At 37.4% G+C, this 19,083-nt stretch overlaps 1 protein-coding gene across 1 annotated transcript in view; it reads left to right on the top strand.

Moving 5' to 3' along the window:
- Positions 1-3,261: 3,261 nt before the first annotated feature.
- Positions 3,262-19,083, top strand: part of LOC143534977 (synaptotagmin-5-like) — a 34,576-nt gene continuing 18,754 nt past the window's right edge. The window contains exon 1 of the mRNA XM_077029338.1: positions 3,262-3,369. Within this exon, the coding sequence (XP_076885453.1) occupies positions 3,265-3,369 (105 nt within the window). The 5' untranslated portion in view covers positions 3,262-3,264. The remainder of the gene's footprint in view (positions 3,370-19,083) is intronic.

The following is a 19,083-nucleotide window of genomic DNA, read 5'->3' as shown; positions in this document are numbered from 1 at the left end:
GAATGGAAATCCTTGGTAGAGAATCAATCGGAAAAGAAGATTAAGAAACTTAAGACTGATAATGGTTTGGAGTTTTGTAGTGGTTGGTTCAATAGTTTTGTAAAGAGCAAGGGGTTTCCAAACATTTAACAGTACCGGGAACCCCTCAACAAAATGGTACTATTGAAAGAATGAACATAACTTTGTTAGATAAAGTAAGGTGTATGTTGTCTAAATCTGGTTTACCTAAGGTGTTTTGGGCTGAGGTTGTGTCAACTGCGGCTTATTTAGTCAACAGGTCGCCATCTGCTGCTATTGATATGATGACTCCCATGGAGAGATAGCACGGTAAGCCTGCTAACTATGACAGTTTAAGAGTATTTGGTGCTCTTGCATATGCTCATGTAAATCGGGGAAAGTTAGAACCTAGGGCATTGAAGTGTAGTTTTTGGGTTATCTTGAGGGTGTTAAAGCATATAGGTTATGGGGGTTAGATGAGGTCAGTCCTAGGATTATTGTTAGCAGAGATGTTGTATTCAATGAAGGGGTAATGTAAAAAGAAATAATGGCTAAAGGAAAGGATCATTTTGATCAGGGGCAGATTGATCAAATTGAGGTGGAGATGACACCTAATAAAGAAAAGTGTGATACCAATGGTGGTTCACTCACAACTGATGTTGGAGATTTTAGTGATCACAATTTGGCTAGAGACAGAACTAGAAGAAGAATAGTGAAACCATTGAGGTACAGGGGAGATGAAGAAGATATATATGCTTTTATGTTTATGACAGCGGAGTGTGAAGATGTGAATGAACCAATCTCTTACTATGAAGCAAGCAATTCATTCTAAGTACAAAAGATTGTGGATAAAAGCCATGGAAGAAGAGATGGATTCTCTTTTAAAGAATGAAACTTGGCAATTTGTGGATAAACCTGAAAATAAAAAACTAGTAGATTGTAAATGGATTTACAAGGTGAAAGAGGGGATCTAAGAGGTAGAAGCACCAAGATATAAGGCCAGGTTAGTGGCTAAAGGTTTCCACAGAAAGCACGTATTGATTATAATGAAATCTTTAGTCCTGTGGTGAAACATACATCTATAAGGGTACTTTTGTCTTTTGTTGCTAATCATGATTTTGAGCTACATCAGTTAGATGTTAAGACAACATTCTTACATGGTAGTTTCGATGAAAAGATCTATATGAGAAAACCTCTAGGTATTGTAGAGGAAGGACAAAGCAATAAAGTATGCTTGCTAAAGAGATCACTGTATGAGTTGAAACAATCACCTAGATAATGGTATCTTAGATTTGATGAGTATATGTTGTCACAAGGTTTATCAAAGAGCAATTATGATAATCGTGTGTATTGTAGAGAATGTGATAATGGGAATACGGTGTATCTATTACTTTATGTGGATGATATGTTGGTGGCATGTAAAAGCAGTGATGAGATCAAGGCTACTAAAGTTATATTAATGAAAGAGTTTGAAATGAAGGATCTAGGTGTTGCCAAAAAGATCCTTGGGTTGGAAATTGAAAGGAATTGGGGTTTGAAGGGTCCTTAAATTCTCACAGGGTTCATACACTGAGTAAGTTTTGTATGAATCAAAGCACACCTGTTTTGACTCCTATGGGTCAACAATTCTAGTTGTCAAACGGGGATTCTCCTAAGACTGATGAGGAGAAGTTACAGTTAGATGAGTGCCTTATGCTAATGTAATAGGCAGTCTAATGTATCTGATGGTGTGTTCAAGGACAGACTTTGGGTATGCAGTAAGTCTTGTTAGCAGATTTTTGTCAAATCTTGGTCAACAGCATTGGGAAGTATTGAAATGGATCTTGAGGTACTTAAATGGAACTAGAAATTTTGGTTTACTGTTTGGTGAAGACACAAGTTCAAGTCCTATGGTCTAATGTCATGTTGATGCTGATTTTGAAAAAGATTTAGACAAAGGCAGGTCAGTTACATGTTATGTTTTCAAAGTATGTGGAAGTGTTGTTAGCAGGAAGTCTACTTTGCAAAAGGTAGTAGCTTTGTCAACAACTGAAAGTGAGTATATTGCCTTAACTGAAGCAGTAAAAGAAGCAATCTGGTTAAAAGGTTTAGTCACAGAACTTGGTTATAAGGTTGATAAAGCATTGGTGTTGTGTGATAATCAAGGTGCATTGTAGTTATCTAAAAATCCAATGTTCCATGAAAGGACAAAACATATAAATGTCAAGTTGCATTTTATAAGGGAAGTAATCAGTAGCAAGGAGATTGAGGTTGAACATGTTAGCACTGACTGGAATGCATCTGACATGTTAACCAAAGTCGTTTCAAGTACAAAATTTGATTTGTGTTTGAAGTTGCTGAATATTGGTGATTAACAGTTTGTTAGTTGATCATGACATAAAGATGAGATTGTTGGAGGTGTTATGTGATGGTCAACTCAGGTCACTGTTAGTTAATACTGTTACATTAAGTTTAGGGGTTTATATTATCAGTAAGTAAAAGATACTCAACGCAATGAAAGAAGTTCAATGTAAGATTGTCACTGCTTGTCCTGTTTAAATTCTAATCCAATACCCGACGCATACCCAGTGGGTTCAGGTATACCGTCCCTTTTTTTTATTTCGAGCATCGGACTCGGGCTTTTTTACCTAACCTATCTTGTCCTGTTTGGACATAAATAACAATTTTAATAACATTATTTAATTGATCTGCATGTAATTACCAATTATCAATGGAGACTCAAGTTCAATTCTCACTTACAGCACTTTGGGAGGATATGGGTGGCTCTATAAAGGAAGACTGAGATCTTTGTGATTTTCAGTTTGATCCTGAGGGCATCCGGGTTTTACCACCAGTGGGCCCGTGGGAGGTGGGTTTTCCCCAGAACTGGAGATAACTTGTAGGTGCTTAAGAGCTCCGTACGGCTGGGTTGGGCCAACTGGCAGTGACCTTTTACTATTGGGTCGCCCCTTACGAAGTACCTAAGCATTCTATGTTTATTGGTCAAATTTACCAATTAATTACGTAATTAGGCATTAAATTACTACTAAAAAACACAAATCTGGTCAATTCACTATCCACCAATATTCACTTCACCTCTATATCCTCACTCGTAACTGCTTTGCTTTCTCTCTCACACACAAACACCTACCAAAATATAAAGCAAAATTCCAAACTAAAACTTCTTCTTTTTCCTCATCAACTATTCAATGTTCTCGTTGCTTTATTTCAGCTCTTTACTAATTAGTTTCAATTTGTAATATTATTATTATTATTATTCGATTAAAAATGGCGTTTGTAGTTGGATTAGTGCCCGGAATTGTAGTCAGAATTGGACTGATTGTTGTGTTCGTTCGCTCTGAGAATGCTCAATCTAAACAACGTTCTGCACTCGTAAGTTTGATTGATTTTACTTTTAGTTTTCTTCGTGTTCGTATTCGTATTCGCATTGGTAATTTAGATAAATTGATGTGTGAATTGTGGAATTAGAACTTGATAAGTTGATATAGTTTGTGAATCATCGTAATTGCAGTTGTATGCTTGTATTGTAGATTTTGCTATTGTTAGGTTAATTAGGTTTACTGTAGCTTACATGTTCGTCTGTTAAGCTTTTATCAGACAAGTGAACGGTCCCACGAACAGCTAACAACAAAATTTTGTGTTCGTGTTCGTTCTTTAAGGAAATGAACTTGTTTATGAACACAAGCAATGTTTTATTTGATTTGGCTAACTGAGAATTGTCGATTTCAATGGTTCAGTATGAGAATTCTCAATCTAAGCGTCGCTCTGCACTCGTAAATTCGAATGTTTGATTACTGTTAGTTTTGTTCCTGTTCGTGTTTTTATTTTAAATGACTTGACAATTATGGATAAATTGACAGTAACAACTATGTTAACATGCACACGACACACACAAACAGTATATGCATATTACTAGGGATGCAAATGAACTGAACAAAGGGTTGTTCGTTTTGTCTGTTAAGCTAAAATTGGGCAAGTGAACGGTTCACGAACTGTTAAGCGAACGGAATTTCTTGTTCATGTTTTTGTATTAAGGAAATGAACTTGTTTGTGAATGGTTCACGAACACAATCGAATGAACACAAGTGAACACAAAGTCACAAATAATTTTATTGAGCTCTGAATTATTGGGTTAATCAATCTGGCTTTAGTAGTTTAGTGTAGCTTTCTATAAACTACAATAAAAATCATTTGAATCACCGTTTCGAGATAAGTTTTACATTAGTTGACATGTATATTTCTTCCGATCAAAATCTCTGAAACAACGGTTCAAAATTTGGAAAAAACACTTAATGACGTTAAGTGTTTCTTGACGGAGGTCCATTGAGAGAAAAACGGTCGAAAGGTTGAACCGTTGATAGGGATTTCTAAAGATGTGATTATTATCGGGCAATACACAAAAAATGTGAAATTATTTATTTCCAATGTACCTTTTTTATTGTCAAAATTAATTTATAGTTATTTCTAACCCATTTTTTGAACCGAAGAAGCATCAAACCTTTTGAAATAAATTGTTGGACATTTTGTATTTAAAATCAAGTATAACTTTTATTTATTCTTTAAAAAGGTTATTTAAGTACACCTTTTATTTAAAAACTTATTAGAGCATTCCCATCCCATCCCCTATCTCCAAACCAAAATTACACTAAAACTTACTTTATTTTCTCTATCCATTTCAATTAAATAATACTTTTTATAAATTTTATCATTACCTTTTCTCTTTCCTTTACTCGCAACCACTTTCAAAATATATTAAAAAATTATATGGTATGAACAGTAACTTTTCAAATATACAGAAAAATCACTATTTTTTCTAAAATATAAAAACTCTTCACTCACAACACCCTGAATCACTCTCTAAATTATAAAAAAAACCGTCATATATATATATATATAATATAGAGAGAGAGAGAGAGAGAGGGGATGGTTTAGAGAGAAATGAGATTACTGTGGGAAATTCGAAAAATGAATACGGGCCACTAGTTTTATTTTAGGTTTTAAATCCTTAAAGATAAATGAGTAAAGTATTAATGTATGCTCTCTCTTCAATTAATATAACTAATGAATATAATAGTTATATATTCGATTAGTATAACTAATCAACTGATTATAATTGGAAAAGTATTAAGAATTCATTAATTTTTATAACTTATTTTTTTTTTCTTGAACTTTTATCCTACATAAGTACAATTTATTCATACATTAAAATTTCTTTCTATCCAAAACCAATTTCTTCCAACTCAATATATTAATATCCATCAACACGTAGTTACATTGTGATGAATAGTACAAAAAACTATCTTACACGTGTTTGCATTAAATATCAACAATAAAGTACAAAGCCTACACAAAAACATATAACCTACACTTATTCTAAGAATAAGAAAACATATAACCTACACACGAAAAACATATAACCGACACACAAAATTCAGCATCAACAAACTACACACGCACACGAAAAAGTATAACCTACACACGAAAAACATATGACCTACACTCGAAAATTTTATCCTGCACAAATACAATTTATTCATACATTATTTTTTTTATCCAATACCAATTTCTTCCAACTCAATATATCAATATCCATCAACACGTAGGTACATTGTGATGAATAATACAAAAAACTATCTTACATATGTTAGCATTAAATGTCAATAAAAATATACAGCCTACACAAAAACATATAACATACACTTGTTCTAAGAATAAGAAAACATATAACCTACACATGAAAAACATATAATCTACACATGTATAGGATATATGTATCTTTGTCCAGTTTATATAATTGTTGATTTCGAATTACATATGTATAAGTTGTATATTTTTTTGTATGTTGTACGTTTTTTATTACTCAAAACAAGTGTAGGTTATATAATTTTGTGTAGGTTGTATATTTATTGTTTATATTTAATAGACACATTTGTATGATATTTTTATATTATTATTTATCACAATAATTTTTCTAAGTATATCAATTGAAAAAAAATATTATGTTTTTGATATTTATTGTTAAAAATTACGTGTTGATATATGCTAATAAATTGAGTGGAGATAAATTGTGTGTTTAATAAAAAGAAATAGTATTATATGAATAAATTGTATTTTTGTTGGATAAATGAAGAGGGGGATAATAAATTATATATAAAACAAAATTAGTGTTTTTATCTTTTTAACTATTATAGTTAAATTAGTTAGGTATATTAACTAGAGAGGGATTTATTATGCTTATATTATTTGTATTAATTAAATAGAGAGAATGCATTTATTATTGCATTTACATTTTTTTCATTTAGTTTTAAACATTTAAAACCTAAAATAAAACTAGTGGCCCATATTAATTTCTCGCATTTCTCGTAGTAATCTCATTTATCTCCTGAACTTAAGCATAATATATATATATATATATATATATATATGAGTATCATTACAAAATTTTTAAATTATTTAAGAACTTGAACTCAAAATTATTACAGAACTCTTAAATTATTTCAAAACTCAAAAAAAAGTTAAACTTCTAGGAACTCTTAACAACCAAATATTTTTTTTATTTTTTTTCATATATTAACATTGTTTGGGACTAGTTTTATCATATTTTATATATAAGTTTTTGATTACATATATAAATCACAAATTTACATATGTTTAAAAATTATATAATAATAAATTTACGTATATGTAATAAAATAGATATGTGTAAAAACTAATTTTTATAATTGTAATCGTAAGTATAGATATAAAAGGTGATGAAACTATACTCAAATAACATTAACATACAAAAATTTAAAAAAAAAACGTTACCTAATAAGAGTTCTTTCAAGTTATTAAATAATTTAGAAGTTCTGTAATGTACTCATCTTTTATATATATATATATATATATATATATATATATATATATATATATATATATATATATATATACACGATCCCAAAATCCGTTATAACTCCCTAAAATTCCCAAGTGTTATATTTTTATTCCTCGTTTGGTTCGACAAATCATTTTATTCTAACATACTTTTATTTTAGGATAAACCATCGGGATTTTTCGCGTTACCGATCAACTCGCTTAAACAACTTCTCGCTACTGCTCCACGTACTATTCACGTAAGTTTTTATTACCCCATTTTTACTTTTATTATATTGCGGTGTAGCATGTATGTCTATTACCGAACCCAAGTTTTATTTCAAATTTTGTTACAAGTCCTTAGAGGAGAAGGGGCACTAGTATGGATAAGGTTCATAGGTAGTTTACCACATGACAAGTCCACCCCTTACTATGTGGGTAGTTTGTCAAATTACAATCTATGGCAAAAGTTTACCGTGTGTTTATATAACCATTGGAGATTTTTAAAGAAATTAAAACACCCATTAATACTCAATTTATTACATATAAATACCACTAACTTTTCATCATTTTTATTCACTCAAACATTTCATCATTTTATCACTCAACCTTCACCATTTCTATTCACTCAAACCCCCAACGGTAAATTTCTCAAACGATGATCTCGGGATATTCATCTAGAGGACGAAGACATATACTTGGCCACACGATCATCTAGAGGATGAGGTGAAGAAATTCTCTATAACCCGCAAACTAGAAGGGGAAAATATAATTGGCCAAAGGATTATCTAGTTTAGGATGTTGGTGTTTTAATTTTTTTGGTTTTGATCGTCATATTTTATTTTTCCGGTTTTCAATTATGTAATATTTTTAATTTTAATGAATTTTAATTTTAATTACATTTAATTGTTTTATTTATTTTCAAATTTTAACAAAAAATAAAAAAAAGTTTTAGGGTACTTGTGGGTAAGTGTTTCAGTTATTTTGAGGTTTGTGGGTATTTAAGGGTAGAAATGAAATAATGGTGTATGATTGACCGGTGCATGAGTAGTACCCAAGAGCGCCCCTTCTCCTCTTATGTTTTATATTCATCCTACACACTATGCTATGTGTTTGTTGTGTTTATGTGGTGTTGTGTCAATTATCAAAATGTTAGGTAGGTAAAACAATATTAGAGGATTAATCTGGGAGTTAGCTTGAGCCACAACACACAAGTTCTACTTCGTTGGAAGTAGAAGGGGGGGATTGAAGAAGGAATGGAATGGAGAAATCAGAAAAGAATGAAATACATCGTTGTCATTATTTGCCTTTGTTAACCAACATACGAGAATGAAATGAATTATTACTTTAGGTTGTTTGACAACTGCAAAAAAAATGCGGGAATGAAATAGAAATGATAACGAAAATACTACTATCTCAAATTAAATAAAAATTTAGAAAAGTGAAAAAAAAAATTGCAATGGCGAGACTGATGGTGGTGATGCATGTGACGACGATGGTCAGTGGCGGATTTAATGCTTAGTGACGGTGGGCCGGTGCCCACCGTCCGCCGGTCATAGTGTCGTGTTTGCGTGTACGTGTTAGTATATGATGAGACAACAATCGGTCAGTGCCCACCGTCAATAATCGATCAGTGCCCACCGTCAGACGTCAAGGCTGAACTAGGGAGTATTTAAAGTTTAGAGAGAAGAAAAGATAGCTTCGCCGTAGATATTTTCCGGCAATGACTATATCATATAAGAAGAAGACGGGGGCATGTAAATGAATGCTAGTTGACTTTATCTATTACTATATTTAATATTATTTCTTTCAATTGATATTTACGATGACTTTATTATTGTACGTCATCTATAATTGTACTTTTGTACTTCTATAGTTTTAGTCTAATTTTTTTTTTCAAAGTAATTAAAAGTTGGCATTCTTAATATTTCTATGTTAAATTTTTATTACTTTATTACTATTAGTTTAAGTTTTAAATATTTAAGTTGCATGAAACATGTTAGTTAAGTTGAGTTTTTGTTTTATCATTTTAAAATTACAACTAAGAAAATTTCTTGTTTAGTGCTCATGTAAAAATATTTCGTGAAAGTATATATTACAATTATTTTAAGACATGAGGTTCCAGAAGTTACAATTGTAGGTTGATACATTAATTGCTAAAGAAGGTAATTGATGTATACAAACAAATGTAAAAGGTTCTGTGTTAGCCCTCTCATTCAAATATTTTAGTTGCCGTTGATGACCGCTAGTGTAAGGTCCCGAACCCCGGGAACCCCACAGTTGGTAATCATACAAAACACTTAAGAAAATAATTAAACTTGAAAACGATTTATTCCATTAAAACAAACATCTCAGAGTATAATTCAGCGGAAAACATAAATAATAAAATAAGTTCCCAAAACCCAGGAAATTTTGCCCAAAATCAATATAGCTATATTTAAATAAAAACTTTTAAAAATAAATGTTTAATAGTGAAACTTCAATTTCCGTATGCCCTTCACCGTCCAAGTAGCTTCGTGCACGTCCAAGCGATAAGGCATCCTCTTCCTGAAACTCACACTAACATGCACACAAAGTCAGCTTGAGCTGAGTGAGTTCAAGTTTTAAGTAAATAATATCATTAAATAATAGTTATGATAGTCATACCAAAAGTTTTAAAACGTAAAAGGGTACATCCATCAAATCATCATTACCAAACTAAACATCCTCATACACACATATACAAAATGTATATGTAAACATCCTTTCAATTACATCTCTATATATATCACAGTATATATATAAAACATCCACGTATAACATCAGGGTCGAGCAAACGTACAACCCAAACACGTAACATCAATGCATGCAAACACAAAGTAGGCATACACAACATCAGTAGTCGAAACGACTACAACATCGCCAAATATAGGCCAAGAAATAATGTATATACATATATATATATATATATATATATATATCTAACATCCCAAGGCCTACCATATGCTAGCAAGCCTATATAAATTCATTTAAAACCTTTCATCATGTAAGAAAACATTTAGGTGTGCATGCTAGCCCAAAAGCAAAAGAGTAAAAAGGGCATCATGAACTCACCTGAAATCAACCGAACACCTACAACGAGCTAGGAAAATCCTAAGTGCACGATCACAAGCAAGGGCCTGTAAATTATACACAACAAATTACTAAACTAGACCGTAAGAACACTCTTGCCTAATGGCCCGCCCAAGGCCCAACACTAGGCCCAAGGCCCAACACCTTGGCCCCAGGCCCAACACTCGGCCCAAGGCCCAACACTCGGCCCAAGGCCCAACACTCGGCCCAAGGCCCAACACTTGGCCCAAGGCTCAACAACTTGGCCCAAGGCCCAACAGCTTGACCCAAGGCCCAAGGATAGTCAAATCGGGTCGAATGCGCGTGTAATAAACCTTAAAACCATTTGTTAAACGAATCAGCCCCGAATGGACCAAATTCCATTTTAAATCTTTTACTCATTCATCAAGATTATGTCACCCGAGTTGATAGGGTTGACGGTTCCTTTTTACAACTCTTACTTTAACGTTTTAAACGAAAATTCGCGCACCGCCGACTCGATTGACGAAGCACTAGCCACAACAGCCCCGAGCATCAAAAAAGTAATTTTTCCACAGCCCTTAAACCCCCCTAGGGCTGTACAAACTGATTCGGTAGGTCACCCGATCAATTAACGCATCAAACTCAACAATTTGCAATTCTATACCCGATAAACCCTAGTTTTCGAACTAAAATCGATTGACCGACCTAAACACCTCCATTGGCCATGAAATTATAATATGATGTACATGTTGTGACAATCGTCAATTTCAGGTTAACCCCGTTAACTCCGTTAACTCAACTCCGTCAATTCAAACTTAAAGATCACTGAATCTATAACGCACACCTCATTACATTTAAACTAGGGTTTAAATGACGCTTAACACTTACTACATGTGTAGTCTTTCGGGAATTGCACCGAAACGCAAACGAGTTGACGCAAACGATTGGTGAATAAACGAAAAACGTCAAAACAATAATTATGTGATAATTATGTGTTAGACTTATGTGTTATGTGATAACATTGTTATAAACGTTAACTCAATGTGCTAGAACTAGTTAATTAAGCTAGAAAAGTAACATTTGGAAGTTAAGGGACTAAAGTGTAACATGTTATTATTATTAATAACAATAAACCCTAACTCTCTCTTCTCCCGTTCACTCTACCCGACGGCAGCCCTCCCCCTCCCCTCTCTCGTGATCGGCAGCCTCACACACACACATACACACAAGATCTTTCAAGTTTGATCTAAGATTAAGGTGCTAGGAAGGTATAAACAACTATCCTATGCATTCTTCTTGCTTAGTTTCGATTTTTAATGGGTTAATTGTGAACCCTAGGTTCCGAAAATTTTCATATATGGTGCTCATATGATTTGTTTGATTAGATGATGTATTGATTGTGATTTGATAACTAGAATTGATGTTATCACATGTTAATTGTTTGTGTCTTTGATTTGAGTTCAAGCAAAAACCCTAATCATGTATGTAATGTGTAATTGATGTGCATGGATAGTGATTATGGAGTCTAGAGTGTTATATGAACGGATTATAGTCTATAGATGGTTAATATGTAGAGTTTTGTTGCAAACAGTTTCTGGACAGATTGTGTTGTTGATGTTCAATTGACTGTAACGGGGTGTAAATGTGAAAATTGGTTGAGATTATTGATACTACAGTAAACTAGGTTGAGTCTAGTTTCTAAAGAATATAAATTTGCAATTTTTGAACGTGTAAAAGTTAACTTTTATGATTTTACAAAAACGTTGTGCAAAGCTGAGTTGTTAGACCTGCTGTTAGGTTGTTTTGTAAATATTATATCTCATGAACTACAAGGCCAAATGGGTTGGTTCCACTTCTGGAAGTTAACTTGTTGAGTTAAGAACCAAACCCAATTGGTCTTGCATTTGTTGGATTTTTCATTTAACGGGAATTTCAAATAACATTCTGTTGCGCATGAATTTGACTGTTATAAGCTTGCTGTAATGTTTTGATCATTATGAGAAATCTATGTGGAATAAAAATAAAATAAAATATGTTCTGGAAACATAACAAATGCATGCATTTGTGATGATTTTTGGTAAATTAATTGAGATACTATGATCGGTGGAATAGTATAATCTTTCAAGTAGAATTTCTGTCTCGGTGAAACTAGCTGCTGAATTTTGTGAAAATGCATGAAACATGATAATTGCTAGTTAATTGTTATGATTTGACCAAATTTCCCCTGCTGGGAATACTTGCTAAATAGTTGTCGTGTTTTGACCAAATTGCCCTTGCGGGGAATAATTGCTAGTTAATTGTTATGTGTGACCAAATTGCCCTTACGGGAGTAATTGCTAGTGATGTACATTATTAATACATGACACGTAAATAATTGCTCACACATGTAATGTATCACGAATGTACTTGTTAAAGTCACACACGATTAACAAACGAAACACGAAACACATTGTGTGCATAGGTATTAGGTGCCGAGTCTAGAGACTCGATAATAGTTCCGACACTTAGAAAAATCTCTTTGTTGTTATAGAACGCTAGAGAGAGTTTTTCTGTGACGCGCATCCTTTGGTGATTTATTTTGGGAATTCTTCGCAAACAGTGAGTTCACTTACCCCTTTTAAACTGTTTTCAAACGCTTTCACTTGGGGGAGATAACATACTCCGAAAACGCTTTTAAGATTTTGTTAATATAAATTATATATCACTTGTAAAGACTAAGTGGCAAACGCAATAACTAAAGTCCTTCATTCACATCGAACCGTTTAATATTGGATAATAGCGAGTCATTGTTGAGTAGTACTACTGGGTTTGACAAACCCCACCCAACGCTAAACTCGACTGGAGGTCGAGTGGGTGTAATCTTGGCTAAACACATACCATGGTCGGGATAGACCTGGTGGCAAGGCAAATGATAAACAGTCAGCTTCGGTGTCGAACACTTAGTAATACTTGTTTTATAGGCTAGCTACCTATAGATATATAATTGACATGACACTATCTGGTAACGCAAAACGCTGAAACGCAAAACGCTGAAACGCAAAACGCTGAACGCAAAACGCTGAACGCAAACGCTAAACGCTTTATTTTATATAAACTTGTGAACTCACCAACCCCGTGTTGACACTTTTAGTATGTTATTCTCAGGTAGCCGAGGCGGGCGCGCGGTTTAGGATCATGCATTGCTTGAAACACTTTTAATTATGCAAACTTATTTTAAACTGTTATCATTGGGTTTTAAGTCGTCCTGCGTGACGCAACATTGGTTTCTATGGTTTTACGCTTCCGCATTTGATTACTCGTAAATGTTTTTATGGTTTGATTATAACTAATGAATCCGATCTTGTTAGTTCACACCCTCTGACGGTAAAACTCCGTTAGTGGATTTTGAGGGTGTGACAGATTGGTATCAGAGCCATTGGTTATAGCGAACTAAAAGCTGCATGCATACTAGACTATAACCGCGACGACCCATTAGTTATAATGATACGCACCGCATATGTTTGTGTAGTCTTTGTAATCTTATCTCTTTACCTCTTTCACTCATACGCGCGCATACACGGCTTACCTGTAGGGATGTCGACGCCACCATCATCATCATCCGATCCGATGACTCGTGCTCATGGGAAGGAACCGCAGTTACCTACCTCATCGCCACCCCGTGTAGTCCCGGAACTCGAAGCTACTGCACCGAAGAGGTATCGCTTATCCGGAGGAATGTACGAAAACGAAGTTAGCTGGGATTGGTACCCTAATATGATCAGACGTATGATCTATCGTGAACAAGTTCCCCCATTACCACCCCCGAACCATCCTGCTTACCCCAACACCCTACCACCCATAACCGAACCTGTAGAGCGAGTTCTCGCAGCTGTTGTTTCTTGTTTGGAGCGTGATGTTGGTTACATGCGCTATACGAGAGCAAACGTATCCGGACTGTTAAAGGATGGAACCGAAACTAAAGAGGAAATTTCCCGCCTAACAACGGCCATGAAGGAAATGCAAGAGGCTAGTGATCAACAGATGAAGATTTTGAGAAAGATGCAAGCCGAGATGATAGACTTGCAAGAACAACTCCAAGTAGCAAGGACTCGAACTGAGATAGCTTTAGAGCGTTGAGATGTCTTACAAATGCAAATTGCTCAGAACACAGCCGAACCTGAGGCAGAGCCTGAGGCAGGGCCTGAAGAGGAACTCGAAGAAGATCCCGAAGAGGAGCATGAGGAGGAACCCGAAGAGGAACCGGAGGAAGAACCGGCTGAGCCAGAGGCACACTCAGAGGTGTCCTCAGACGATGACATATGAGAATGATAACACCTAGATGTCTGGAAGAAACGCTGGACACGGACGTGGCAACATCAACTTGACTGCAGCAGAACTCCAAACTCTGCTGAACGACCATGCGGCGGCCGCTCTAGCAGTACATGTTCAGAACCAGGCTGGAGGTCCAATTGGAACGTGTACCTTCAAGAATTACCTTGACTGCAAGCCCAGTACATTTAAGGGCACCGAGGGAGCTATAGGCTTTCTGCTTTGGGCTGAGAAGGCCGAATCGGCGTTTGAGATGTGTAATTGTCCCCCTGCCAGTAGGGTCAAATTTGCTGCTGGAACACTCGAAGATTCTGCCCTCACTTGGTGGAATTCAAACGTGCAGATCCTTGGATTGGAACTGGCTAACGCTATGAACTGGGAGGAGTTCAAGAACATGATGCGAGAAGAGTACTGTCCTAGGGAGGAGATTGCAAAGTTGGAATCCGAGTTTTGGTCATTGAAGATGGTGGGTTCGGAAATCGAAGCCTACACCACCCGTTCTCACGAGTTAGCGGTGATGTGTCCACGGATGGTAGACCCGCCGAGTAAGAGGATTGAAATGTATATTGATGGGTTAGCACCGCAAATTCAGGGCATGGTGACGTCTTCCAGACCAGCCACGATTCAACAAGCGATTCGGTTAGCTCACAAACTAACGGATCAAGCAGTGACCCAAGGTGCGTTACCACCTAGGGGTTCAACCACTAAAGCCCGTGACAACCCGAGTACTGACAATAGCAGCAACAACAACCCGAGCTATGGAAAGAGAAAGTTTGACAACACCAGATCCTCATCCTCGAACCCCCCACAGCAACACCACTACCGTAAGCCCGAATTCACTCGGAGCTTCAACAATCAGAGTCACAACATCAATAACAACGGTGGCGGGCAGGGTTCGAACGGATATGCTGGGAAATATCCGAAGTGCAACAGGTGCAACTATCATCATGCTGGCCCGTGTGACCGTGTCAAGTGTCTGAGATGCGGAAAAATGGGTCACCAGGCAAAGGAATGTAGAGGAGACCTTGCGGCAAAGGGTGCTCCTAAACCACCCATGACAACCAAGGGATGTTTTGAGTGTGGACAAGAGGGACATTTTAAGAAAGACTGCCCCAAGCTGAAACAGAACGACAACAATGGAGGTAATGGAAGTGGCAGTGGTGGTGGAAACAATGGAAAAAGGAAGAGCTTTTGTTATTGGGTTGGGTCAAGCCCGCAATGATCCGTACGTGGTGACTGGTAAGTTCCCTGTGAACGATTGTTTTACTTCTGTATTGTTTGACACTGGAGCTGATAGGAGTTTTGTGTCGAAAGCCTTTAGTCAACTCTTAGACCTAACTCCAACTCCGTTAGATGCTAAGTTTCCTGTTGAATTAGCTGACGGTAAGACTATAGTAACGACTCATGTACTTGCGGGATGTAAGTTAAAACCGTCAGGTCATATTTTTGATATCGACCTCATACCTTTTACGCTTAGTAGTTTCGATGTCGTGGTCGGCATGGACTGGTTATCCGAGAACCGAGCGGAGATTATATGTCACGACAAGATAGTCCACATTACTACCCCTTCAGGAGAGATCATTTCGATCCGAGGTGAGAGAAGCGGCATGACAACCAGCGTCATTACCCTCATGAAGGCGTAGAAGTATCTACGAAAGGGTCATCCAGCAATTTTAGCGCATATTGTCAAGAAACCAGCGGAGGAGAAACGAATCGAAGATATACCGATCGTGCGAGATTTTCCGGAAGTATTCCCGGAGGATTTGCCCGGACTCCCTCCTATACGACAAGTCGAGTTTCAAATCGAGCTGACACCCGGTGCAGCACCCATAGCACGAGCCCCGTATCGGCTCGCACCGGCGGAGCTTCAGGAACTGTCCACTCAGCTGCAAGATTTGTTGGATAAGGGTTTTATCCGACCTAGCTCATCGCTATGGGGAGCCCCTGTCTTATTTGTCAGAAATAAGGACGGGACTTTCCGCATGTGCATCGACTACCGGGAGTTGAACAAGGTGACGGTCAAGAACCGTTATCCTTTACCCCGAATTGATGATCTGTTTGACCAGCTCCAAGGATCGAGTTATTACTCGAAAATCGATCTGCGATCTGGTTACCATCAACTAAGAGTGCACGAAGAAGATATTTCAAAGACGGCTTTCAGAACACGGTATGGTCACAACGAGTTTTCGGTTATGCCTTTTGGCCTAACCAACGCACCAGCCGTATTTATGGATCTCCTGAATCGAGTATGCGAGGCGTACCTCGACAAGTTTTTGATTGTGTTCATTGACGATATCCTGGTCTACTCAAAGGACAAGGCTGACCATGAGGAACACTTAAGGGTAATTCTGGAATTATTGAAGAAGGAACAACCGTACGCTAAACTCTCGAAATGCAAATTTTGGCTTCGCGAGGTTCACTTTTTAGGACATGTGATCAACGAGAATGGTATCCATGTCGATCCCGGTAAGGTAGAGGCCATCAAAAACTGGGAAGCACCTAAGACTTCGACTGAGGTGCGGCAATTCCTAGGACTAGCCGGCTACTACCGGCGTTTCATCGAAGGATTTTCAAAGATTGCTCAACCTCTCACCGCTTTGATTCATAAAGGCACTAAGTACAATTGGGGTGACGCGCAAGAATCCGCTTTTCAACTGTTGAAAACCAAACTCTGTAGCGCCCCTATTCTAGCCCTACCCGAGGGAACGGAGAATTTTGAGGTACATTGTGACGCATCGATACAAGGTCTCGGTTGTGTGCTGATGCAACTTGAGAAGGTTATAGCTTATGCCTCTCAACAACTACGGGTTCACGAGAAGAACTACACGACCCATGATTTGGAACTCAGAGCTGTGGTGTTTGCCCTTAAGATATGGAGGCATTACTTGTACGGTACCAAGCATATCTACGATCAGAAGGAGCTGAACATGCGACAACGTCGTTGGGTCGAGCTGCTTAAGGATTATGATTGTGCCATCAAGCACCACCCTGGCAAGGCCAATGTAGTGGCCGACGCTCTCAGTAGGAAAGAAACCGATAAACCCAGGTGAGTGCGAGCATTGCAACTCACGATTCATGTCAGCTTACCCGACCAGATTCGCGATGCCCAACTCGAAGCTTTGAAAAATGATAATCTTCCATCGGAACTCATGCGGGGCATGAGCAAGCAACTTGAAACCAAATCGGACGGGGTCCGATATTTTGAGAACCGGATTTGGGTTCCACGACACGGAGAGTTGAGAACTCTAGTGATGGACGAAGCTCACAAGTCCCGATATTCTATCCACCCTGGCTCAGATAAAATGTACCATGACTTAAAGGCACTTTACTGGTGGCCGAACATGAAAGCCGACATTGCCACCTACATGAGCAAATGCTTGACTTGCGCCCGAGTCAAAATAGAATACCAGAAACCATCTGGCCTACTACAACAACCGGAACTTCCAATGTGGAAATGGGAACACATTTCAATGAATTTTATCATGGGTTTACCTAAAACACCGACGGGATGCGATACCATCTGGGTGATCGTTGACCGGTTGACTAAGTCTGCACACTTCTTAGCGATTAAGGAATCGGACAAGATGGAAAGATTGACTCGCGTCTACATGAAGGAAGTAGTGTCTAGACACGGAGTGCCTGTCTCAATCATTTCTGATCGAGATTCCCGTTTCACTTCGCACTTTTGGAAGTCGCTATAGAGCGCACTAGGCACCCGTCTTGATATGAGCACAGCATACCATCCTCAGACTGATGGGCAAAGTGAACAAACTATTCAGACCTTAGAGGACATGTTGCATGCATGTGTGTTGGATTTCGGAAAAAGTTGGGAACCTCACTTACCTTTGGTAGAGTTTTCGTATAATAACAGCTACCACGCAAGTATTAAAGCAGCGCCGTTTGAAGCACTGTACGGACGGAAGTGTCGATCACCTCTCTGCTGGGCAGAGGTGGGTGACAGCCAAATCATTGGTCCAGAACTGGTACTCGAAACTTCGGAAAAGATTGTTCAAATCCGAAAATCGCATGGCAGCAGCACGAGATCGCCAAAAGAGTTACGCCGACAAGCGCCGAAAACCTCTCGAATTTCAAGTGAACGATCAAGTGTTACTCAAAGTCTCACCTTGGAAAGGTGTGGTTCGCTTTGGAAAGCGAAACAAACTCAACCAACGATACGTTGGTCCTTACCGGATAACGGAGCGCATTAGTCTGGTAGCGTACCGACTGGACCTACCAACGGAACTCAGTGGCGTACACAATGTATTCCACGTATCTAATTTGAAGAAATGCCTATCTGATGAAACCCAAGTAGTCCCTTTGGATGAACTGCAAGTTGATGAACAGTTACGCTTCATTGAAGAACCAGTTGAGGTTTTGGATTGGGAAACCAAAACGCTCAAGCACAGCAAAATTCCAATTGTTAAGGTTCGTTGGAACTCAAGACGTGGACCGGAGTTCACGTGGGAACGCGAGGATCAAATGATGAAAAAGTATCTTCACCTTTTTGAAGGGCTGACCAAACACCGGAAACCGCGAAACTCGGCAAACCGTCAGAAATCACCGGAGGTATGAATTAAATTTCGGGACGAAATTTCTTTCTACTAAGGGATGATATGACAAACTGAAAATTTTTCTTACTTTTTCAGACACTCATCACGACTTGACTCAAATTTTCGGGACGAAAATTCTTTAACATGGGAATGATGTGACAATCGTCAATTTCAGGTTAACTCCGTTAACTCAACTCCGTCAATTCAAACTTAAAGATCACTGAATCTATAACGCACACCTCATTACATTTAAAATAGGGTTTAAATGACGCTTAACACTTACTACATGTGTAGTCTTTCGGGA

Source organism: Bidens hawaiensis, unplaced genomic scaffold (assembly GCF_021521415.1).
Source record: "Bidens hawaiensis isolate Kalapana, Puna unplaced genomic scaffold, B.hawaiensis_p1.1 tig00010383_1, whole genome shotgun sequence".
In the NCBI taxonomy this organism is placed as follows: domain Eukaryota; kingdom Viridiplantae; phylum Streptophyta; class Magnoliopsida; order Asterales; family Asteraceae; genus Bidens; species Bidens hawaiensis.
The sequence above is the reverse complement of the archived record's forward strand: the minus strand, read 5'-3'. Positions and strand labels throughout refer to the sequence as shown.